Raw genomic sequence first — 25,602 nt, forward strand, 5'->3', positions numbered from 1 at the left:
TTCAAAACTGGAGTAATATTTTCTGTGTTTCAACAAGAGACTGTTGACACATCAGCACAACGCTGACTACTACAGACGTCATCGCATTCCATCTTGAATTCCATTGGGATTTGAACTGAGATTTACTTAGAAGTTTTCATCGATAGGATTTGTGTTTTTAAATATTAGATTACTTTTGGATTTTATTCATAAAATCATAAGTTCTTTTATCTCAATTTTATTTTTTTTTTATTTATCTTATTTTATTATAGGGAAATAACGTATTTGTTAAACTCTACAAAGCTTGTTTTCTCCACTGGAATTCACTATGTATAATTGTTTCGAAACCAGATACAACTTTCGGCATGTGTCCCGATTATAGAAAGGTGAACAGTGTAGGTAAAACAGATTCACTTCCATTACCAAGAATCAATGACTGCATTGATAAAATTGGAATGCAAAGTATGTCACCAGATATGACCTTCTGAAGGGATTTTGGCAAATTCGACTGACGGAAATGTCAAAGGAAATTTAGGCATTTGTGACTCCAGATGGATTTTATGAATATAAAGTGATTCTGTTTTGTATGAAGGGTTCGCCAAATATTTTTCAACGTTTTATGAACATGATTATGTCTGTCTACATAATTGGGATGCTTACGTGGCTCATGTCATCAGTTACAACGACACCTGGAAAGAACATTTAGCGACAATTCGGAAATTCTTTGACAGACTCACTGATGCAAGTTTGACAATAAATTTATCCAAAAGTGAGTTCTGTCGCCCTTGTATAACATTTATATGATATATCGTGGGACATGCACAAGTTTAACCTATATATGCTAAGGTCAAGGCTATCTCTGAATTCCCTGTGCCTATCAGTAAAAAGTAACTGAAACGATTTTTGGGTATGGCTGGATATTATCTCAAATTTTGTTTCAATTTGTCGATAATTGCTGAACCCTGACAAATATTTTGAGCAAAAAACCAAGTTTTATTGGATGGAAAACTGTCAGCAGGCTTTTGATAAGTCAAAAGCCATACTTGAGAGTGCACCAGTTCTTACAGCTCCAAATTTCAGCCACTTATTAAAACTGTTTTTTGATGCAAGTGGTGTTGGGGTTGGAGCATTACTGATTCAAGAAGATAAACATGTTGTTGATCATCCAGTGTGTTATTTTTCTAAGAAATTGAATAAGCCCCAGAAAGATTATTTTGCAATCGAGAAGGAATGTTTGGCTTCAATATTGGCATTACATCACTTTGAAGTTTACATTAGTTCAGCTCCTTCTCCGATTATTGTGTTTCTGTTGTTTCTGTTACTTATTTTAAGAGCATAGACTTGTAACAATCCTAACATCGCTCATTGATATATATGAAATCCGATAGCATTCTCACATTTCCATTTGAACTTTTATTTTGTACAGTTATCTCGGAAGAATTGTTAGGCACTTACCTTCCATTACTATGATATATGCAGTAATATGTTGCAAGTGCCATTTAATACTGCAATGCAGCCGTGTATCAGAAATGTCACCATTCTTCCAAATGAACCAAAGTTTGGAAGGAAGGTAATGATTTGTTAGAAAAGCTATCTGACATAAACTTCTCTTTGAAATAATCAAGATGTTAGGTATGAACGACGTTCGGATATTCACTTTAGAAGTTAATTTGTAAGTAGCGGTTGTATTGGGGCTTTACAACTAAAGACTTATCGAAGTAAATATATACAGTGTATGTACCGTAAATATATGGCAGTACACCGTTGTATCAGCATTCAATATGATGACTGTAATAATAGCAGAAACAGTACGAAAATACGTAGTAGTGTCAGCAGTAGCATCAACATCAACAGTATCATTATATTACATGATGCCATTGAACATGGAGCCTTCTATTTAGCAACCCCAGAAGTAGCCCAGTAACTACTTAACAGCTGAGGTTTAATAATTGGACAATTAACAATTGTTATTTTGTTTCTACGCTTGTGTGTGTGTGTGTGTGTGTGTGTGTGTGTGTGTGTGTGTGTGTGTGTGTACGATTTGGATTTTTTAAAAGTAGCTTTAACAACGTTTCAATCATATCGCTACGATGTCTGCATTGTAGCAGTTTACAGTGATGCCTAAAACTCGGGCATGCATCATGCCGTACATATGTAGCATCAACTCCAACCCATTGATATCATCCTGGTCGACTAGTTCTATTAGCAGCTGTATCGCTTGGCGCTCAGTATTAAGGACCCATGGTCCGAATTCAGTTTTCTTAGCAAACCTTTGCAAATACCATTATATTAAAAAATAAATAACTTTTAATTTCTGAGTGCTTATAATCAAACCTATATTTATCAGTATAGATGAAATGTGGATGTCAGCCTCTGTGTAGAGGAAATTATAAGAGCAGCGGCATTTTCTGGACCTACATGTGTTTGAAACATGTGCTCTTAATTCCTCACCAGAGTCGCATCAATATTGAGTGTTCTAAACTCAAGACTGTTACATGACTGAAATTCCATCAATAAAACAATGTCTGTATTTTTTTTCAGTTACAACTAGGATAAGCTCTGAAAACGTTCTTTTTACTTTAAAAAAAACTTACATTATTAACCAATCTTTGCCAGCCAAGCTCATATATACTTTATTTTATATTCACCCATTTCCATGTTGGTTCCCATTTTTACATACATTTAGTACCGTGTGTACTACTTCTTAATGCTGAGCGCCAAGCGAGGCAGTTGCTAGTACCATTGTTATAAATGTTTGGTATACCTCGACCGAACCCGCGATCTGACTTATCCGAAACGGTCAAGCTTGAGAGAGAAACAAGAGAATTTGATCATGTATTTGTGTTAAACAACAGCTGCAATTGAAACATCCTCATCCAAAATATTGTGTATGTTTTTCGTTATGTCGAGATGGCGGGAACACACTCCCACTGCACATCCACCAAATAAGCATCTTCGTCGCGTGCTCAATAATTTTAGCAATCAGAAAACACTCCAGGGAAATTTCACATTCGACAACGGTAGAGCAATGTTGGTTCGCAATGCTGGGTTTCACCTTTGACGACGCCCAGATTTGAATCATGGATGCTGCCACGGTTGAATGCCCTAATGAGAATATATTGCCATGTCCATTTAAACATTCATATCACGTATTGAGTGGGAATTTTCAGACAATACACAAATCATCCTACTAAATAATGTAAAGGTAAGTAATATGGTTGTTTCAGGTCTCCACCAGTAGTTACTGGATAAAGCACTTAGCTCCCATTTCCTCACCATCATAAAGCCAGTAATGTGTTGTAAATATTTATAACTAATATACATACATTCTCACCTTGTACAGCTTCGAGTTCAATTGGAGAATCTAACTTTAACATGGCCAAGCCATCTTTTAGCATGTTCAGTGCGTTGCACGCTAAATTCTGAAACAAAAGATAGTGGCGAAGCAGAAAAGATAACCATACAATTAAATCAATGTATATTTTTTTTTAAAAGAAGGATATACATATTGTTGTCATCAGCAAATAAGAGTATATCGATGCATGAAAAAATCCTCCCGAATTTTAAATCCTATGTTAAGCGCTAGCTTGTTCTTGTTAGCTGTATAAATCCATATAATTTATTATGTATGTTCATAATTGTATTTTTTCATACCAACAATGTGTGGAAATGTCTAAACATAAAATGGACACACTTCTCTTTGCATTTCTATACAAAACAAACTACTGTTGAATTTGTAATCCTATGTTAAGCGCTAGATTTTTCGTGTTAGCTATGTAAATCCATATTATTTACAATGTATTTCTCATGATTTCATTACCTTATACCAATATTGTGTGGAAATGTCTAAACATAAAATGAACACAAGTCTTTATAGCATTTCTGTACAAAACTGATTTTTTTAATTCTATATCCCAGAAGGTCATAAAATACAAGATAGAAGTCTCACTGTCTCTCTCAAACACACACTCACACACACGCACACACACAGAAACAAACACACACACACAGAGACACACACAGACACACAGACACACACAGACACACACACACACACACACACATATATATATATATATATATATATATATATATATATATATATATATATATATATATATATAAAGAGAGAGAGATGCGCTGTTAGAAAATTAGTATGAAAATAACGATATGGAAGAGAGAGAAAGATGCGCTGTTAGAAAATTAGTATGAAAATAACGATATGGCATATAGTATTGCGGTCGAGTAGATGTGCGTCGTGCAAGTATTACCTTTGTTGTGTTTGTGGCAAGTCTTTCGTCGTATAGTACTGCATCAAAAACATTTGAAATCTCTATTATTTTATTGGGGTTATTGAGGGAACTGCTGGCGTCTGTTGCACTCAAGATAATCGCTTGCGCAATGTTCTGCATGACCTATAATAACAAGGAGTGAAATAAGTGACATTGAATGATTTTATTATAGAAATACACTTCAATTATGGCATTTCTACTTCGTTGTAATTAGAAGTACATCAATAATGTAAATTTAACAAATACTTCTACTAGCTAGAACGCTCCCACATAAGGTCTTCCAAATAAGCTATTCCTTTGCAAATATACAATTCGTCATTGTTGTATTTATTCTCTGTTGGACTTTACATTTAGTTTTCTTTATTTTTATTTTGAAATATTATTTATCATATAACTTTTTTTGCAGCTGTATCTAATGTTTGTTTTCCTTGGTTTTCATTCTGGCATTTTGATTGCTTGGATGGCATTTGCCAATACTTTGATTTTGCATACAACATTATCCACAAGCCACCTTGCTGAGGACGGTCTTCGTCAAAGTGTTGTCCTGATAAGATATTTATTTCATTTTCTCGGCTCAGCTTTAGGAACGATTCCAACAGTTATATTATTGATGAGATGATTCAAAGTAAAGTTTATAGGACGGATATCACGAAGTTACTATGCAACGTAATCTGCCTTTCACTGTTACTTTTACATGCGTTTCATATATCTTACTATTTTATTATCAGTCTGTTGGAATCCTTCACAGTTGTGTTGTGATTCAAACGGAATTGTTAATTTAATTTATTCCATGGAATTACTAAAAGCCATTGACTTTGGCTTAACATTTTATTTTGAAATTGTCGTGATCTCATCAAATATAAAGTCAAGACTCATTAATTAGTAAAGTAATGAAAACTAAAATTGCCATTTGTTGTCTGCAGATATAGCTCCACATATTGATACATGTTCGTCATGTAAAAAAGGACACATAAGCTGGGAATATAAAAGTATTCCAGACCGTTAACTGTTTGGATCATTACACTTATTGGAACTGGAAATTGCAAAACACAAGAACAATTGGTAATGTTCTTTATCATAAAATAGTGCGTCTCTCTTTCTCTCTCTCTCTCTCTCTCTCTCGCGCGCGCGCGCGCGAGAGAGAGAGAGAGAGACAGACAGACAGAGAGAGAGACAGAGAGAGACAGAGAGAGCATAGAATAGATTAGAATGGTGCTGAGATATTATTAGATCATGAACTTGAAAATAAAATCTTCCGCACTCATGGAAGTCGATGATATAGAGTGGGGGCTGGGAAAGTGGGTGTCGAAATCACTGTCCAAAAGTATATATCCCATCTAGTGTAACAGGTTATATTTTTCGGATCAGTACCGTCAACGTCGGTAACATTGATAACCGTGGTTTTGCTGTTCAGCTTGAAGATTACTTATAGCGTACAACATTGATCAACGTGTGCCTCATGTTCAGCTTGAACCTTGCTTAGAGTGAATAATAATGATTGCGGTGTGCCTCATGTTCAGCTTGAACCTTGCTTAGAGTGTATAGCATTGGTCACAGTGTGCTTCCTATTCAGCTTGAAGATTGCTTATATTGTATAACATTGATCACCGTGTGCTTCATGATCAGCTTGAAGATTGCTTAGAGTGTCTAACATTGGTCACCGTGTGCCTGCTGTTCAGACTGAAGGTCGCCTCGAGTGTATAATATTAATAACCGTGTGCTTGATATTCAGCTTGAACCATGCTTAGAGTGTATAACATTGGTCACAGTGTGAATGCTGATCAGCTGAAAGACTGCTTATAGTGAATAATGGAAGGCAAGGATATATTGTGGGGGCTGGGAAAGTGGGTGTCGAAATCACTGTCCAAAAGTATATATCCCGGCTGGTGTAACAGGTTATATTTTTTGTATCAGTACCGTCAAAGTCGGTAACATTGATAACCGTGTTTTTGCTGTTCAGCGTGAAGATTACATATAGTGTACAACATTGATCAACGTGTGCCTCATGTTCACCTTGAAGATTGCTCAGTGTGTATAAAACTGGTCCCAGCGTGCTTCCTATTCAGCTTGAAGATCGCTTATATTGTATAACATTGATCACCGTGTGCTTGCTGCTCAGCTAGAAGATTGTTTGTATTTTTTAACATTGATTACCGTGTGATTAATGTTCAGCTTGAAGTTTGCTTAAAGTGAATAATATTAATCACAGTGTGCTTGTTATTCAGCTTGGAGATTGCTTATAGTGTATATTATTGGTCACCGTGTGCTTCCAGTTCAGCTTGAAGATTGTTTAGAGTGTATAACATTGGTCACCGTGTTGTTGCTGTACAGCTTGAAAATTGCTTAGAGTTTAAATAATTGATCATCGTATGCTTGCTGTTCAGTTTAAAGATTGCCTATAGTGAACAATAATGACTCGCGTGTGCATGCTGTTCAATGTGAAGATTGCTTATAATGTATACGATTTATCACCGTGTGTTTCATGTTCACCTTGATCAATGCTTAGAGTTTATAACATTGTTCAAGGTGTTCTTGCTGATCAGCTTAAAGACAGCTTACAGTGTATAATACTGATCACCGTGTGCATGCCGTTCGGCTTAAAGATTGGTTAGAGTGCTTAACATAGATAGCCGTTTGCTTGCTGTTCAGCTTGAATATTTCTTAGATTGTATAACATTAGTCACCGTGTGTTTGCAGTTCAGCTTGAATATTTCTTAGATTGTATAACATTAGTCACCGTGTGTTTGCTGTTCAGCTTGAAGATGAATTATAGTATATAACATTGATTACCGTGTGCTTGGTTTTCAACTTGATGCTTGCTTAGGGTGTATAACAATGTGCACCGTGTGATTGCTGAGTGCTAGATGTTCAGCTCGAAGATTGCTTATAGTGTATATTACTGATCCCCGTGTGCATGCGGCTCGGCTTGAAGATCTGTTAGAGTGTTTAGTATTGATCGCCGTTTTCTTGCTGATCAGCTTGAAGATAACCTATAGTGTATAACAGTGTGTGCTTGCTTTTCAACTTGATGCTTGCTTAGATTGTATAACATTGTGTGCTTGCTTTTCAACTTGATGCTTGCTTAGATTGTATAACATTGTGTGCTTGCTTTTCAACTTGATGCTTGCTTAGATTGTATAACACTGGTCGCCGTGCGCTTTGCTGTTAAGCTTGAAGATTACTCATAGTTTATAACAGCTTGAAGATTGCTTATAGTGTAGGATACTGATCACCGTGTGCTTGTGGTTTAGTTAAAATATTGCTTATAGTGTATAAAATTGATTTCCGTGTGCTTGATCTTCAAAGTAAAGATTGCTTATTGTGTATAGCAATGATCAAAGTGTGATTGAAGTTTAGCTTGAAGATTTCATAGAGTGTACAACATTGATCACCGTGTGCTAGCTGCTCAGAATGAAGCTTGCTTACAATGTATAACATTGTTAACCGTGTGTTTCATATTCAGCTTGAACATTGCTTAGAGTGTATAACATTGGTCACCGTGTGATAGTTGTTCGGCTTGAAGATAGCTTAGTATGTATAACATAGATCACCTCTTGCTTGATGTTAAGATTGATGATTGCTTAGAGTACATAACATTGATCACCGTGTGCTTGCTGTACAGCCTGAACATTGCTTAGCATTTAAAACAGTGAGTACCGTAAGCTGGCTGTTCATTGTGATGATTGCTTATAGTGTATAACGTTGGACACAGTGTGCTTCCTGTTCATCTTGAATATCGCTTAGAGTGTATAACAATGATTATCGAGTGCTTGCTGTTCAGATTGAATACTGCTTATAATGTACAACATTGATCACCGTGTTCTTGCTGCTCATCTTGTTATATGCTTATAGTCTATAGCATTGGTCACCGTGTGCTTCTTGTTTAGCTTGAAAATTGCTTATAGTGTGTTACATTGATCACCGTGTGCTTCCTGTTCAGCTTGATGTTTGTTTATAGTGTATAACATTGATCACCGTGTGATTGTGGTTCAGCCAGAATATTGCGTGAAGTGTATGACATTGATCAACGTTTGCTTGCTTTACAGCTTTACAGCTTGAAGATTGCTTAGAGTGTATATCATTTATCACCGTGCGCATGGTGGTTAGCTTGAAGATTTATTATACTGAATGACATTGATCACCGTGTACTTGCTGTTCAGAATGAAGAATGCTTATAGTGTTTAATATTAATCACCGTGTCCTAGCTATTCACCTAGAAGAATGTTTTTAGAGCATTACATTGATTACCGTGTCCTAGCTATTCACCTAGAAGAATGTTTTTAGAGCATAACATTGATTACCGTGTCCTAGCTATTCACCTAGAAGAATGTTTTTAGAACATAACATTCATCACCGTGTCCTAGCTATTCACCTTGAAGAATGTTTTTAGAGCATAACATTGATCACCGTGTCCTAGCTATTCACCTAGAAGAATGTTTTTAGAGCATTACATTGATTACCGTGTCCTAGCTATTCACCTAGAAGAATGTTTTTAGAGCATTACATTGATTACCGTGTCCTAGCTATTCACCTAGAAGAATGTTTTTAGAGCATTACATTGATTACCGTGTCCTAGCTATTCACCTAGAAGAATGTTTTTAGAGCATTACATTGATTACCGTGTCCTAGTTATTCACCTAGAAGAATGTTTTTAGAGCATTACATTGATTACCGTGTCCTAGCTATTCACCTAGAAGAATGTTTTTAGAGCATAACATTGATTACCGTGTCCTAGCTATTCACCTAGAAGAATGTTTTTAGAGCATAACATTGATTACCGTGTCCTAGCTATTCACCTAGAAGAATGTTTTTAGAGCGTTACATTGATTACCGTGTATTTTCGGTTAAGAATGACGATTACTTATAGTGTATGACATTGATCAACATGTGCTTGCTGTTCAGCTTGAGGATAGCTTAGAGTGCATAACATTGATTAGTGTGTGCTTGCTGTTCAGCGTAACGATTACTCTAACGTATAATTTTAATGACTATGTGCTTGCTGTTCAGCGTAACGATTGCTCTAATGTATAATTTTAATGACTATGTGCTTGCTGTTCAGCGTAACGATTGCTCTAATGTATAATTTTAATGTCTCTGTGCTTGCTGTTCAGCGTAACGATTGCTCTAATGTATAATTTTAATGACTATGTGCTTGCTGTTCAGCTTCAAGATTGCGAATATTGTATACAATTGATCACATTATGATTGATGTTCATCCTGAAGATTGCTTATAGTGTATAACATGATCCATGTGTGCTTCATGTTCAGCGTGTAGATTGCTTAGAATGTATAACATTGATCAACATGTGCTTGCTGTTCAGATTGAGGATAGCTTAGAGTGTATAACATTGATCAGTGTGTGCTTGCTGTTCAGATTGAGGATAGCTTAGAGTGTATAACATTGATCAATGTGTGCTTGCTGTTCAGCTTGAGGATAGCTTAGAGTGTATAACATTGATCAATGTGTGCTTGCTGTTCAGATTGAGGATAGCTTAGAATGTATAACATTGATCAGTGTGTGCTTGCTGTTCAGATTGAGGATAGCTTAGAGTGTATAACATTGATCAATGTGTGCTGTTCAGCTTGAGGATAGCTTAGAATGTATAACATTGATCAGTGTGTGCTGTTCAGCTTGAGGATAGCTTAGAATGTATAACATTGATCAGTGTGTGCTTGCTGTTCAGATTGAGGATAGCTTAGAATGTATAACATTGATCAATGTGTGCTTGCTGTTCAGATTGAGGATAGCTTAGAATGTATAACATTGATCAGTGTGTGCTGTTCAGCTTGAGGATAGCTTAGAATGTATAACATTGATCAGTGTGTGCTGTTCAGCTTGAGGATAGCTTAGAATGTATAACATTGATCAGTGTGTGCTTGCTGTTCAGATTGAGAATAGCTTAGAGTGGATAACACTGATCAATGTGTTCTTGCTGTTCAGCTTGAGGATAGCTTAGAATGTACAACATTGATCAATGTGTTCTTGCTGTTCAGCTTAAGGATAGCTTAGAGTGCATAACATTGATCAATGTGTGCTTGCTGTTCAGATTGAGGATAGCTTAGTGTGCATAACATTGATCGTCGTGCGCTTGCTGTTCAGCTTGAGAATAGCTTAGAATGTATAACATTGATCAATGTGTGCTTGCTGTTCAGCTTGAGGATAGCTTAGAGTGTATAACATTGATCAATGTGTGCTTGCTGTTCAGCTTGAGGATAGCTTAGAGTGTATAACATTGATCGCCGTGCGCTTGCTGTTCAGCTTGAGGATAGCTTAGAGCGTATAACATTGATAACCGTGTACATTGCATTCAGCTTGAAGATTGCTTATAGTGTATGGCACTGATCACCGTGTGCATGCTGTTCAGCTTGATTATTGCTTATAGAGTATAATAATATTCACAGTGTGCTTGCTGTTCGGCTTGTCGATTGCTCATAGTGTATATCATTGATCACTTTGTGCTTGCTGTAGAACGAGAAGATTGCTTATATTGTATTACATAGATCACCGTGTGCATTCTGTTCAGCTTTAACATTGCGTGTAGTGGATAACATTGATCACCGTGTGCTTGCTGTTCAGATTTTAAGTTGCTTATATTGAATACATTGATCTCTTTGTGCTTGTTATTCAGCTTGACGATTGCTTATAGTGTATAACATTTATCATTGTGTGCTTGCTGATCAGCATGAATATTGCTCAGAGTTCAACTTAAAGACTGCACAGATTGTATACAATTATTCACCATGTCTTTGTTGTTTGCGTGCTTGCCATTCAGCTTGAAGATTGATTTTTGTATATTACACTTATCACCTTGTGCTGGCTGTTCAGCTTGAAGATTGCTTAGAGTGTTTAACATTGCTCACCGTGTACTTCATATTCAGCTTTGAAGATCGCTTTTATTGTAGAACATTGATCACCATGTGCTTGCTGATCAGATTGAAGATTGCTTATAGTGTATAACATTAATCACCGTGTGCTTCATATTCAGCTTGAAGATCGCTTATATTGTATAACACTGATCACAGTGTGCTTGCTGTTCAGCTTGAAGATTGCTTGTAGTATATAACATTGATCATTGTATGCTTGCTGTTCAGCTTGAAGATTGCTTGTAGTGTATAACATTGATCAACGTGAGAATGATGTTCAAATTGAAGATTGCGTATAGTGTATAACATTGATCACCATGTGCTTCCTGTTCAGCTTGAACATTGCTTATTATGCATGATATCGATATCATTATGCTTGCTGTTCGGGTTGAAGAATGCTTATAGTGTATAACTTCAATCACATTGTGCTTGATGTTCAGCGTGCAGATTGCTTATAGTGTATAACTTTAATCACATTGTGCTTGATGTTCAGCGTGAAGATTGCTTATAGTGTATGTCAATCATTACCGTGTGCTTGCTGTTCAGATTGAAGACTGCTTATAGTGTATAACATTGATCACCGTGTCCATTGTGTTCAGCTTGTAAATTGCTTATTTTGTATACTATTGATTACCTTGTGCTTCTTGTTCAGTTTGAAGATTGCATATAGTATGTAACATTGATCACCGTGTGCATGGTGTTGTGCTTGAAGACTGCATATTAAGTAAAACAATTTTCAGCGCGTGAATCGTGTTCAGCTTGAATGTTGCTTATAGTGGGTGACATTATATAACGCCCGCATGCTGTTGAGCTTTAAGCTTTCTAATAATATGACTACACATTTTGAACATGCGAGAAAGGTCAATCGAAGAATACTATTCGGAGATGTTATCTCCAAAAAGAGTCATATATTTTACAACTATCGCAAAAGATCTTGAAATAGAGCTAATAATAATAATAATAATAATAATAATAATAATAATATTAAATACCTGGATAAAGTCAAGAAATATTTTAATGGGTGACAATTGGTGCAAACATTTTGACAGAAACTATTGTTAGATTAAGATAATAAACACTTGTATTGTTATATTATTTTAGACCGTACAACTAAGTAATCGAAGGTGGATATTTTGGAGTTACCTCTTGTCCAGCTGCAATTTCAGGACTTAATTCATCTTTTCCCCAAATGTATGCCGTCCAGGTTTTCATGTCTAGTGATTGGTTAGAATTTGGCATGTTCCCTAGCAATCCACCAAGTGTGTCGTCATCCATCGAATATTGAACTACAGGGGGCTTTACAAACTGGGAAAACTTGGCAAGAAATAAAACAAATTGTCGTGAGAAATCTTTATGCTGTATCCAATTCGCAAAAAGAACGCGTTTGGTTAGTCAGATGTCTTTAGTGGATACCGGATGTAATTGTTTACAATATTCTAAGAAAATATGAAAAAGGCTAAAATTCTTTTAATAGCAATACTGTTTATTTATTCATGACTGCTTCCTAGCTTGGTCTCTGCTTGATTGTTGGTAGTCTGTGTAAATGGCTTTAACTATATCGTTGATATTACAATCAACAAACATGTGTATACTAAATATTACTCTTCCAGTTCAAATCTGATTATAAAGCCTGGTATTTAGCTTATTATATGGAAACGTAAATTGTACTAACAATCACCCTTTATTTGAATTTTATAGTAGTATGGAAATGGGTAATTTGCCTCATTGGCTACCCTATGAGTCCCCGGACACCAGTCCACGTATCTAATCCTACTGGCAAGCTATCCACTCACGCTGCCCATAGATGTGTGGTTCATTATGTTATGCCGAGTGGTTGCTAGAATTACAAAAACACTCGAGACACTAGTGTGTCAGTCATGGGGGATAGAGTCTCGTACGGCTGTCCGTGTCCCCATAGAGTATTGAATGAGGCCAAACAGTCACTTCCTTACTACTCTGATAGTCTGCACCGATTGTGGAAAGACGAAAAGGTCTATACACGCTGCTAAGTCTACTACACTGAACGAATAAAAGTTATTTTATTGGCTTGCTGTATATTGCTTTTTTTCAACAGTGCGCTATAACTATATTGTTCATTTTATGTTGGTGAAAAGGGAAAATATAGCCGAGTTGTTAATATAGAAAATGTTGAGCGACGGACAGAAAATTGATTGCCAAAACATTATAAATGAGTTTATTTATGTATCTATCAATAATGTAATCGTGCCAAAAGATTACTGGATGAAAGATCTAGCATTAAACTTAAATTGATGTATTCTTTGAACGAGTCATATAAATGATTTCAAACAAATCCAGAATACACTAATAAGCTGGTCAATTTTGCAGTGACCTTAGAAATAGAACGAAAACAAACTCGGGCAGATTCTGTAGGCCAATTATTTATCATGGATTAATTTACAGTTTTGGGGTTGCTATGTAGAGTATTACTGGGAATGCTGCTAACAAAACAACGTGACCATGTTTTTGTAAATTAGATGAACGCTCACACGTATGTAAATAGGAATCTTCATGCTATTGCATTGCAGAAGCCCCGTGGTATTGGGTTCCAAAAATGCAACGAAACCTGCCTAGTGAAGTACAAACCCTGTGGCAGACAACGCCATTACGAGTGCTGTAGAACACACACGAAAATATTACATGAGATATTAGGGTCACAGCTTTGCCAGAAATGTGGCATCGGAGTCAAATCAAGCAACTAGCTTTGCCAGTCTTGTGGACCTGTTCCAAGGTACTATAGACTGAGCAGACAGAAATCAAAACAACAAACGTATGTGGCTTCCCAAGCACAAACACAAACAAATACCATGCATACAGTGCCATACGTAAGACAGCTCACACAGCAGCACGGCATACGCATACCATGCCGTATGAGAAAAGCAAACATACTAGAATAACTGAGACCAATCTTTGCAATGAATCCGCAACCATCACCACCACTGGGTGCCACTGCGACAAAAACAACAAGAACAACAACAAAACAGCACAACAACGATAAAATAATCTAAGAAAATTTGCCGTATCCGAATACCAAATGGGGTAAGAAAAGCAAACTGCTTTGCGATAATAGATTTGTAAGAACATAAACCGTGCTGAGGAAGAACACAATCGTCGTCTTGCCTCTGATATCGCTACTGAAGCGGCCGATTACGTTCATGTAGAAATATAATAATTGCAAGTTTCCGAATTAAAAATTTTGAAACATAGTGATGAGTTGGAAAATTAGGTGGCCATTATCCCGCCCGCCTACACACCAGGCAAAGACGTATGACAACTGCTGACAAATCTGATTTCTGGAACTGTAGCGGTGTTACAAAACTTTAGTCAGGATGGGATCAAAGAAGACATTGTCCTCAGCTCTATCTGGTTGTGCTGCGTAGTCGTGACAAGGACGGATTCAAAACTATTACTAAGAGGATTCACCTAAATTTAGTTGTTGTTGTTGAGTGAAATGAAAGTGTCAGAATCGGTTTTGCACTACGTATGGAAAAAATCTTGGTCAGCTGCTTAACCGGCACAGCAAGCACAACAGCAATACATTTCAGTGCAGATGTTGCATACATGTCCTTATCACTCAACAACTGCTCACCAGTCGCGACTTTTACTGCAACAGTATCAGTGAAGAATCACAGCTCGCTCTCATATCCGAGCATAGTAGAGACGCTGTCAAATTTACTTCCGTACATCAAACGATGAAAATCCCGTATAACCTCTACGCGGATTTCGAATGCCCGAATGTGGCAGTAGCAGGCACATGCGCCTGATATTGAACAGACAGTGCAAGTCACAGAACAGATTATATGATGTTTTGTTATAATGTGATTCAATGTGAGTGCAAAATAGAAGAGCCAGTTTGTTATTGTGCTTATATTACTCCAAGCACAGTGAATGTGTTTCCCCTATCGATGGAAGTCACAACGAAATGCATTTTACGGCAGCTCGACTCAACCGCACACATGATTATGACAGTTTGCTGCTGCAGGCGATGAAAATGAAAGTCCTGCCTCCAAAGTTCATGATCACTGACAAATCAATGGCACGTACAGAGAGTCCGCACGCAATGTGTGTAATCTGCAGTCGAGAATGTATCCCAGCAAAATTAAAATCGCTGTGGTGCTTTATAACCTGCGTGGGTACGATGGCCAATTGTTCATGCAAGCAGTAGCCACGACATACGACTCACCGATCTTTGTGATACCCAGCAATATGGAAAAATATATAACGTTTCACCTGCGATAATTGCAGTTTACCGATTTGATCCAGTACATGAATTCGTGTCTGGCGAAGTTAGTGAATAATCTGAGGGCGGAGAACGCCAAAATCACTCGTCGATATTGTCCGATTAATACAGATCAGATCACGAGGAAAGGTTTGTATATAATTTGCCGAAACCCAGCTGCCACCGAACGAAGCGTTTTACTCGTCGTTGTCACTCGAACGAATTTCTGCACCCGACTACGATTATACGAAGAATGTTTGGTCTATGTTCGATTGCAAAATACTCTGCGACTATTACGACCTGTATACGCGCATGGACATGTTGTTGCTCACCGATGTATTTGAGGCAACTGTGAATGGGCTATCCAAAACCAAAGTCGAGCTGAATTGCTCACGGTCATTGGCCGGCATCTGTTTATCAAACGATCGCTTCTCAGTGGAATATCCATGTCCCGTCACGGATAAGCTCGTACCAACAACCCCAACTTGACAGTGGACAACCGTTACATCATGTATCTCGATACCAATAATTTGCATGCAGGTTCATGAACCAACGGTTGTTGGTAGGTGGATTTAAGTGGATAGATCTTGTGCACATTGGTCACAACAAGGAAGTGTGAGTTCACAACATCCACGGTGATCACATCTATTTCTTTGAAGTCGACGTGGGATATCCCGAACACTTACACGAGGCTCATGACGATTATACGCTGGCAAGCTCTGTCGGTACCCACGACATGGCTGTCTATGTATTAGTGCTCGTGAACTAGTCCGGCCACAAGTACGCCGAATGGACCAAACTCGTACTGAGTCTCGGGATCAAGCAAATGTGCGCACTGGACGTGCGAAATCTGAAGCTGTGCTGGGTATGCACGTCGTCAAACTCCATCGAGTGCTCAAATTTCTGCTGCAGGTTTGGATGGCCCGTATATTCAGATGAAATACATATCTACGCACCAAAGCCACCAACAACTTTGAGAAGAACGTCTTAAAGCTTATGAACAAAGCTGTGTTTGGGAAAATCATGGAGAATCTTTGCATGCAAATTCGCGACAATTTTGTCCTTGTGTCGACTGAGCCGGACATGCATCGAGGGTTTATTACAAATGTGCCCTTCCAGACCAAACAGTCTTTGCCGTTGGGCTTGTGGTCGTCGACAGCGACAAAACTAAAGCTGACGAAACCAACCAATGTTGGGTTGTCCGCGTTAGACTAGTCAAAGCTATCATGTACAAGTTTTACTATGACAATATCAAACCGTTTTAAAAGGACCATAACAAGATACTGTACACCGACACTGACTCGTTGCTGACGCACCGATGATGTGATCGCTGACATTGCCCAGCGAAGTCTGGCCAACGATTTTGATACCAGTGGGCATCCGAAAGAACATCAGTTGTATTCCAAAGAGGTCGTGGGCAGTTCAAAGACGAATGCTCAGGCAAACTGATAGAAGTGTATGGTGGGTTGCGTCTCAAACCTTATTCAACTGTGGTCAGAAACAAAAACATCAACAAAGACCAAAAGGTGTTCCATATGTGACTGTGCAGAAGAACCTCTAGCACGCGATGTACCTGGAATATCTCCATGACCATCTTAACTTTGCAAACACTGTCAACATGATTCGAACCAATAATTATCGCCTGGGTGTTTACTGATGCACCAGGGCAAATTTGTCTCAGCTGAATACCAAGCAATGGATACTCCCCGATGGCAACACCACATTCGCGTTTGATCATCGTGCTATTGCAAATGTCACGATGTCTCAGCGCAAATCCTGGTGGCACTTCTTTGTCTGCTGCAACGACTTCGATTTCGTCTCGCGCAAATGCTCGGCTGGGAGGAATTCCTTTAACTGACAATGAAATCCCCAAATGGTAACGGGTTGGCTGTCTCGGGGTATCAAATCCGTCCCGAAACGGCAAACATATATGCGGACCATATAGTGTTAGTAGCATTGCGTTGTGGCCCACCTTTCTATTATCCAGATGCCTACAAATACCGAACAAACGTATCTCTCAGCGGCTGTAACGTTGCTGATTGCGACGTCATTTTCCGAGTAACCGTCAGTCTTTTGTTAATCGCATTTTGCTGGTTTTCTCAGCAGTTTGTATGCGTACTGATGACCGTAAAAACCAAGTGTACGATTAAATCTTACCACAGTAGCTTGGTCACGATGCACACTGACATACTCGACACGTACTTACACACGGTATTTAGTCCACAACGGAATTACAGATACGAGAAAATATTTGCCAGCATCCACTCGTAACAACGTGGCCATGTGTGTGGGTCACGTGCATAAATGTGCTCAAGTGGATCTGCGACACTGACAGCATTTTTGAATCAGCTAGCAACATCGACAAAGGTGACCACGTATGTGTAAGTGCGTAACTTACCTTGTTGATCACGGACATGATTGGGTGGAAGAAATAACAAATCAGCCTGATAAATGTCGTTCGCTGTTTCGAAATCAAACGGAGTGCAATCTTTCGTGGTATGGGTTAATAAATTTGGACAGGGTTCGTTTAACCATCTATGCTCGGGTGATCACATAAGTCACCTTCGCCGCTCTTTCTAACTGTTTCAAGGTGGCTTCATGTCTCCAGTACCCACGCGGACTGTAATATAATTTTGGATAAAGTGCAGCTCTTGTGGCCATTATTTATACTGGTTTCCTTTTTGTTTCTAATGACAGTCACCCAAGGCAATCTTGGCTTTCATCATTCTTTGATGGCCCATCGTACGATTCGTTCTCCCAGGGTTGGATTAATTGCATTCAAATCGTGAATGAGATACACGTCGGCACGTTGACTTACAAAGATTTAATTGGATGTTTGTATGCAAGGTCATATCGGTAACGCACCGCGTTAACGCGATTGCTGTTGTAGTGTTTAACGCCATTTTTCAGCACACGATAGGCTATACATGGCGGCCAGTATTAATGGTGGAGGAAGAACCCTGAAAAAAACCAGGGAAGAACCACCGACCCACGAGAAGCTACTGGCAGGCTTTCACACGTACACACGCTAGCCGAGCCTTGGACTCGAACCCACGCAGACAGAGGTGAGATGGCAGTGATCCGTAACGGAGAGCGCTTTAGACCACTCGGCCACTCGGGGCCCCAACGCGATTGCTAGATGCTTCCTCGAATTATGGCTGTTGCTGTGAGAATCGACTAGCAGATTCAGGCGCGTATCAGGTCGACAGTAATTGTAGCTAGGAAAATGTTTTTCGTCCGGATATTTACTCCGCGGTGTCCCTGGTAGTTTTGTTAACGCATTCGCCATACCACCACCGCCAGTGGCTTTGTTTGTAAACTGAATTTGCGTAACTACAGCTTTGCCCTCCGCCAACAAACCTGAACTTCTTTCTCAACATCGAGTACAAGTCCCCGTAGTCGCTGCTTGTCCATTACGTGTCTGAACTCGAACTCGATTTATAGTACTTGCTTCCGCACGACATCACATGCAATATGAAGCCATGATTGTATTATAACAACAGGTAATTATTCAATAGCATCACACAAAAGTTTCTCCACTCAATCAACACCTACAACGGTCAAGCATGACGATGGAACTGTCTTTCCAAACTCAGATTCTGCACTCATCAGTGGCTCCGTGTGATACAGTAAAACAAAACTTTAGGGTGAACATGGTTTTATGATGGCTAAACTGGGATCGGTTGCACGTGATCGCATCGTCAGTTAATGATCAATAGTGTTAAAATGTGCTCAGTGATGTTCGAAACGCATTGGGAAGTGGTAACGACAAAGAAGACTTTGTCGCCTACCATCAATTTCTTTTCCACCATCGACACCGCCCCACGATTTGACTATTAGATGCCCACAACCAACAATCTCGTGGTGTATGATGATGTGGTGCTCGAGAATCAAATCAACCCAGCAAAGAAATGTTCACGATGATCGCACAAAAAGGCGGACCTGATTTGACTTAACGCTAAGCCTAGGTGCTGAAGTGATTCTTGACATCTGTGACATGCTGATGACATTTGATGGTATTGACGTGCATGGTCTTGGAAACATACACTGGATCTGGTACCCTGCCAATCGCACGTGGGATGAATTTCATAACATGTTTACGCAGATTATCTCATGCACGTTTAGTTTTCTCACCAACAGCAGGCCATGATAAGACGCTGATGTTGGAGGGTGCTGATGGCCCAATGAGAATGATCGATACACCTGTGGAAAAAGTTTAATTGAACGTATTTCGTATTTGATTAAAAACATCATACCAATATGTGAAGGTCGGCCGTACTCAAAGTCAGCTGGGAAGAGTCAAACACACAATTGTACTGAAAATGTATGTAGCAACATTAAATAGAAATGTCCTCCCATCCCACCCCGTTGTTGATCCAAACGCAGCTCGCACAAACTAATGAGGCGAAACACAAACATAGTTCGTTAATTTTAGAATTTTCAAAGTCAGAGGTGGCACAAATGCAAAAATACTGGAGAACAAGGTGCAGCGTTACGGGCTGTCGGAACTTAATCAGGAATAATTTTAAAAAAAGGCGTTTGGGGGTCGCATGAAGAGGAAGTGGCCTTCGATTGCCCGGTCGCAGAAGATCACGCGTCCATTGATTTACTTGAGATGGACAAAATAGATCAAACATTTTCATGGAGGTTTATGCGAGATGAACTTGCAACATAAGTGCCACGCACACGCGAAACGGGCATCGTCAGTCTGGATCCATCAATAGGCTCTGTCACTCTTTCGGTCGCATACGTGGTGTCACCAGAACATAGTTTTTATTTTGACTCGCATGGACTTACACCGCCAGTCGCTGTAGTTAAATATTTTATAGAAGTATCATAAGAACCGTTGACTGATTAGGTTATGCCACTAAAACACGGTTGGATGGCCCCATATGCGGACATCTTTTCCATGAACTGAATGCAGTGCAGAGCTAACCTTCCCCGCAAATACTTATTTATATCACATTAAAGTACGTGTAATTGTATACAACCATGTTTATCAACATTTAAGGTCGTTATTCTGCTTGACGGTGCTGCTGTGGATTTCATCTGATTAGCCATCAAAGCGGATTTGACAGAGTTTTCCATTGACATTGTTGTTGGCGTCGATCCAGGTGAGTTTGTGATTTTCGAAGATCAGTCTTGCAAACTGAAACCTCAAACCAGATATTCAAGATATCATTGTCAAACTCAGACGGGATCTTGTGGTAAAGAATGTGGCTAACAGGTGAAATCAGAGATAACGACGTGTCGGTTGCATTTATCAAAACATATGTTGATAAAGCTAATATTGCAACAAGACAATACGTGCAAGAATAACTTTCTCACGCGTAGTAAGTTCATCTACATAATGCATATTACAAACCAGTGAAGGTAAGATAGTAATTGTCGGTTTGTTTTTGATAGCGTCTGGATCGTATGTTTTATTTTGATCCGGTTATTATAGTGGATGGAGTCAAATAAACGCAGTTGTAAGTAGGCTGCCGTAAACAAGTAACGATCGGTAACGAACCCGAAACCGACCTTCCAAAATCTTTTACATATACCACAGCAATATCGTTGATAGCTAAAGATGAAATTAAGTTCGAAGTAATGCACGTCTATCCTGCAAGCTGTTTAACTCTCTTTGGTGTTTGTATTTAAGAGCAGATTTCATCATTGTATACACGTGATGCAATCTGACCTTGGTGATGAGGTTACAAAATGTACTACTTACGGGGTATTGGACCAGTTGTCAGCAGATGCTAACATTAATGATAATTGTGTTCCTCTTGCCGACATATATCTGCGTCCGAGTCCTGATGAGATATCCTCTAATACAATAAAATATAATAATGTTAAACACCAAATAGAAATTGATAGGTGGAACCACCCTAATATACCAACGCAATCTCGAGGTCAGCTATGTGTTTTATCATTATTACGTGAAAATGGTGAAGAGTGGTCTGCAGTACAAGGTACGACAACATATCGGGGTTATTTCTAAAATGGCGAAGTGTCATTCACCAATTTTTCCACCCAAATCACGTTCACCATCAAATAATTCAAACCAACATCAACATTGACTCAGAAAAGAAAGGTCTCGACTGGTATTCGACAATGAGGACGCACTTGCTCGAGTGACATCAATCGGGCAAAGACGATCATTAGATGTCAAAGGTGCTGAGGTAATCAGTGTATTTTGTATGAGATAGATGATAAAATGTGGGAACGTAGCATCGCCGGAGCTGTAAGCATTCCCGAGGCAGAGTTTTTTATAACTCAATGAACATTGTGCCAGTCAATGGAAACACTGTCTAGAAGTGCCTATTTTGCATGCGCATGATGATGAGGCCGGACAAGGTCTGCCTATCGTGCAACTGAAATACGCGATTGCATTACTGATTGAAGAACTATGATAGACCCAATCCGTCTTACCGTCGTAAAAAGTTATTGAAGCAGAACAAGAGCTGCGAGATGAAATTACCAGGAGAAAGAATCACGTTGATCGTAAGATACAAACACAAGTGTCTGGTCTCCGATGCTATTTGCGTGCTCGCTGCGGCAGGAAGAGTAGGTTTTGGTGTGACTGGAATCACTACAACATCCACCGTTGTAGGTGCACCAGTCGCTACCGTTGTCTGAGCTATAACGATAGTAGCTGGTGTCTCTGGTGGCGCAAGATAAGCTTAATGCACCCTCATTCAGAGTACCCGTCTATCCCTAATTGCTTGCAGCCATAGAGTCACAATACAATTAGTAAATTGTACTTGGTGTCAATCGAGGATAAAATAATCAGTGCGATGGTACAAATGGAAAGTCATAGACAACTCCAAGCAATAAAAACCCTTGCATATGCAGATTTACAGAATGTAAAAATAGATTACAAACACGCACTATTTACGCAGCGCGTATATATTGACCGCTACCATCAACTGATTTGTGCAAGTCAAATTTGCAATAAGATAGTCACTCACTCTCTATGCAGAAATGTTTCATTTCCACAAATGTTGCAGACTAGCACAGAGTAGTATGTAAGGGGCTGTTTGACCTCATTCGATACCGTATGGGGACACTGACAGCCGTTTGAGACTCTTGCACCCATGACTGACACATTCGTGCCACCTGGGTCTTTACTCCTCCACCAACCCTTCGGCAAAAACATAACCTAATGCAGATTTACAGAAGTAAGGACGCGTGTCTTAGGACCCACAGCGTAACGAATGAGGTACAACACCAGTTTAGGTACTACTTTTATTGTTCTTTTGTACGCGAACTCAAAAGGTCTGTGCATCCTCAATTTCTTGTATAAAAGACAATTAATGCTCGCTATTTGTGCGGTCAAAACAAGCGATAGAGTACGCATGAGGTCTTGAATATATTGAAACGTCAATTTAGAAAACCTTATTCCGATATTTCTTTGAAACATGCTATTTATACTGAATATTTAGTTTGACCCTTGACAGTATTGGTCGCTCTCTGCGAACTTAGAAAATTCAATTAATCTTTAAACCATAGTGAGAAATATTGAGAAGGTAGGATAAGCAAATTAAAATATAGGTCTTTGATTTTTATTTCCAAATATGGTTCCAAGCAGTCAGTGACTGGATGGTCCAAGCAGATGAGACTTATGCAAATATAAATCCGTAGTGTCTCGAAAACACTCGTAATATAATGACCTATAACTAATCCCAAAGTCAAAATGAACTATAATGCAAATTGTAGGACCTTACAAACGTACTTCAACATACCAAGTTTGAATCAGATTATGTTAGTATCAATTTAAATCAGACTCTATTTCTATTTGTTGGGAGTTATATCTGAAGATTGCAGGCTATTCAATAACCTCGACGGGCTTTATGGCCAGTGGATCCAAACATTGATTGTCTTGAAAATTATCGTAAAATTCAAACTAAGAGGGTAAGAAAAAAATGGTATTTTGACCACTTGATTCATAAAAAGGCACTACATGGATTAATGCTAAGATTACACGAAACTCGTGTGCTTTATTATTGTGTATGCTTATTTCAATTCCAAAATTATTACTGCAATGTTAATATTAAAAAGTTAAACAAAATCATACATTACAGTTGAACTGTAATTCTGAACAATATGCGTTTTCCTTAATAGACAGGAAAATAACTGGTACTCTTTAACAGGGGAAATATTTAACAGGGAAATTTATTTGTAGCCTACGTTTTGCGTCATCATTTGTGAGGCGCTGGAAAGGCAGAGATTTATGATCGACTGGAAATCTCCGTTGACCATATACTCGTTAAAAGCTCTGTCAAACATCTGTAGGAAGTCCCCAAGGGCGGCTGTCAGATTATCAGCACTGTAAATTGCTTCATAGGGCCTAGACTGAAAAATAAATAAATCCCCATAATAACATGTCTTGACTGGTCCGACGAGGCATATTGCAAATATGCAGCTAAATCACAGTAGCTTAAAAGCAGCTCATAAAGGCCATCATTTATAATCACGCCATCAACATTGAATACACCCGTCAACTTTCATGATTATGCATGCAGCAATCATAGAGAAAATGAGCTGAATGCAAAGCCTAAAGCAAATCTCTACCGAAAAGTAATTAGGCTCCTAGGGTATACTTCGAGACAAAATTATTTGTTAACATGTGATATGACCTTCTAAAGACTCTATCAAATGCTAAGTAAGAATCAGAATATTATGAACGATATTTTTTCTTAAATATAAAAAGTATCTTCTTCATGCATTGAAATGCTTCAAATTCAAGCAAAAACAAAATGAACTGAAACCGCTTAACTGAGATTTCTTCACTGCACTTTAAATCCTTATGTCGAACTGAAACATAAACTGGTTTTATTTCAGCTCTAATGTCCTGGAAATTCTATTCAATGATTTGCTGAACGCCTCTTTAAGGTGTACCTTCAAATGTGAGCCACGGACACGTTGTGATCTTAGAGTGGCAAGTTCTATAGTCGAACGGCCAAATATGCGCTAAATAACGCAATTATATATAGAATTTTATATGCAAATATAATTTCATTTGATTATATGAGCGTTGACTGCCACGGTAATGCGTTTGTATGGAAAACAAAGTACTACAGGAGGACGAAATGTACAAGAGAAAACAAATCAAATTAAGATTGTCGCACATTATATGTATATTGCTAATGAATACGCATTATCATTTGTAGAACTTCACAAACCTTCGGAATCTTATATGTTTCTTACCTTAAAATAATACGCCATCAAATTCTTATGTTTATAAAAGTTCGAACAGCATAATAATTATTGTATTCTTCTAATCCGCAATTATCGTCTGCTACATTCTTTAGAAAGCATCCAATGGACGTTAAAAACATCAACATTTAATACGGATATTCTCAGCTACCCGATTCCCCCTCCCCACACCCTTTTTCAACATCAAAAGCGGCTTATAATTATAATTGGATGTTAGAGTCTCAAGCCTTATATTCGACTGTCGAAATATTAGCTTAGTAGCGCTATTAAACTACATCAAGAAAAAATATTTAATCATTGTGCCGCGGACATCAGATTTAAACAATTTACAAGTATCTACATTTTAATATTTGAATGTGATGATCCAATAAATAGAATCTGATGACATTGTGATATGAAATTTTAGCAAAATAAGCTAGACCGGAAAGTACAAACTCAATTAGACGCGAATGTATGGATGTAGCATAGTATTGCCATTTATCAGGTATTATATTTACGAGACTTAATAGCATCATTATGCAGGTTTCGTGTCTACTTTCACACATGAATGCTTTGACCTGAATTACATACCGATTTATATGAAGAATAGTCTTTTAATCCAACTATGAGCAAGATAGATCTGAAAGACTTTAACCTGATGGACAAGAACTAAATTGTTCGTCAAAAGATAATCTTGATACATGTCAATTCAAAATCAAATACTTGATTAATAACGGATCTGTAGATGAGTGTTTTGGAAAAGCTACAAAGTGTGTGAAATATTTAAATAAAAACATTTTAATTGCAAAAAGGATTGTTAAATATTGAACAAACTTGTCTTCTAATAAAATTAATTAAGTGTGAACAAGTTGTGAAAAATATATCAGATTTAGTTTGTTTCCACAAGATAACATCTTTCTAACAAATGAAGGTAGTTTAATGTTAGATCAAAGAATCGAATATGTGACTTATACATGTGTATATGAGTTGCATATGTGTTAATTATATTCAGAAAAAGAACAGTATTACACTGTATATTTCAACTCT

The 25,602-nt window shown here is 38.2% G+C and overlaps 1 protein-coding gene across 2 annotated transcripts in view; it reads right to left on the reverse strand.

Moving 5' to 3' along the window:
- Window positions 1-25,602, reverse strand: part of LOC149802497 (uncharacterized) — a 154,314-nt gene that overhangs the window by 69,779 nt on the left and 58,933 nt on the right. For both annotated transcript variants that reach the window (XM_089951742.1, XM_089951741.1), the window contains exons 8-11: window positions 23,548-23,712; window positions 12,279-12,449; window positions 4,251-4,394; window positions 3,314-3,401 (exon numbers count right to left, since the gene is read on the reverse strand). In XM_089951742.1, the coding sequence (XP_089807868.1) occupies window positions 3,314-3,401; window positions 4,251-4,394; window positions 12,279-12,449; window positions 23,548-23,712 (568 nt within the window). The remainder of the gene's footprint in view (window positions 1-3,313; window positions 3,402-4,250; window positions 4,395-12,278; window positions 12,450-23,547; window positions 23,713-25,602) is intronic.

Source organism: Sinohyriopsis cumingii, chromosome 3, assembly GCF_028554795.1.
Source record: "Sinohyriopsis cumingii isolate HCF-2022 chromosome 3, ASM2855479v2, whole genome shotgun sequence".
NCBI lineage: Eukaryota > Metazoa > Mollusca > Bivalvia > Unionida > Unionidae > Sinohyriopsis > Sinohyriopsis cumingii.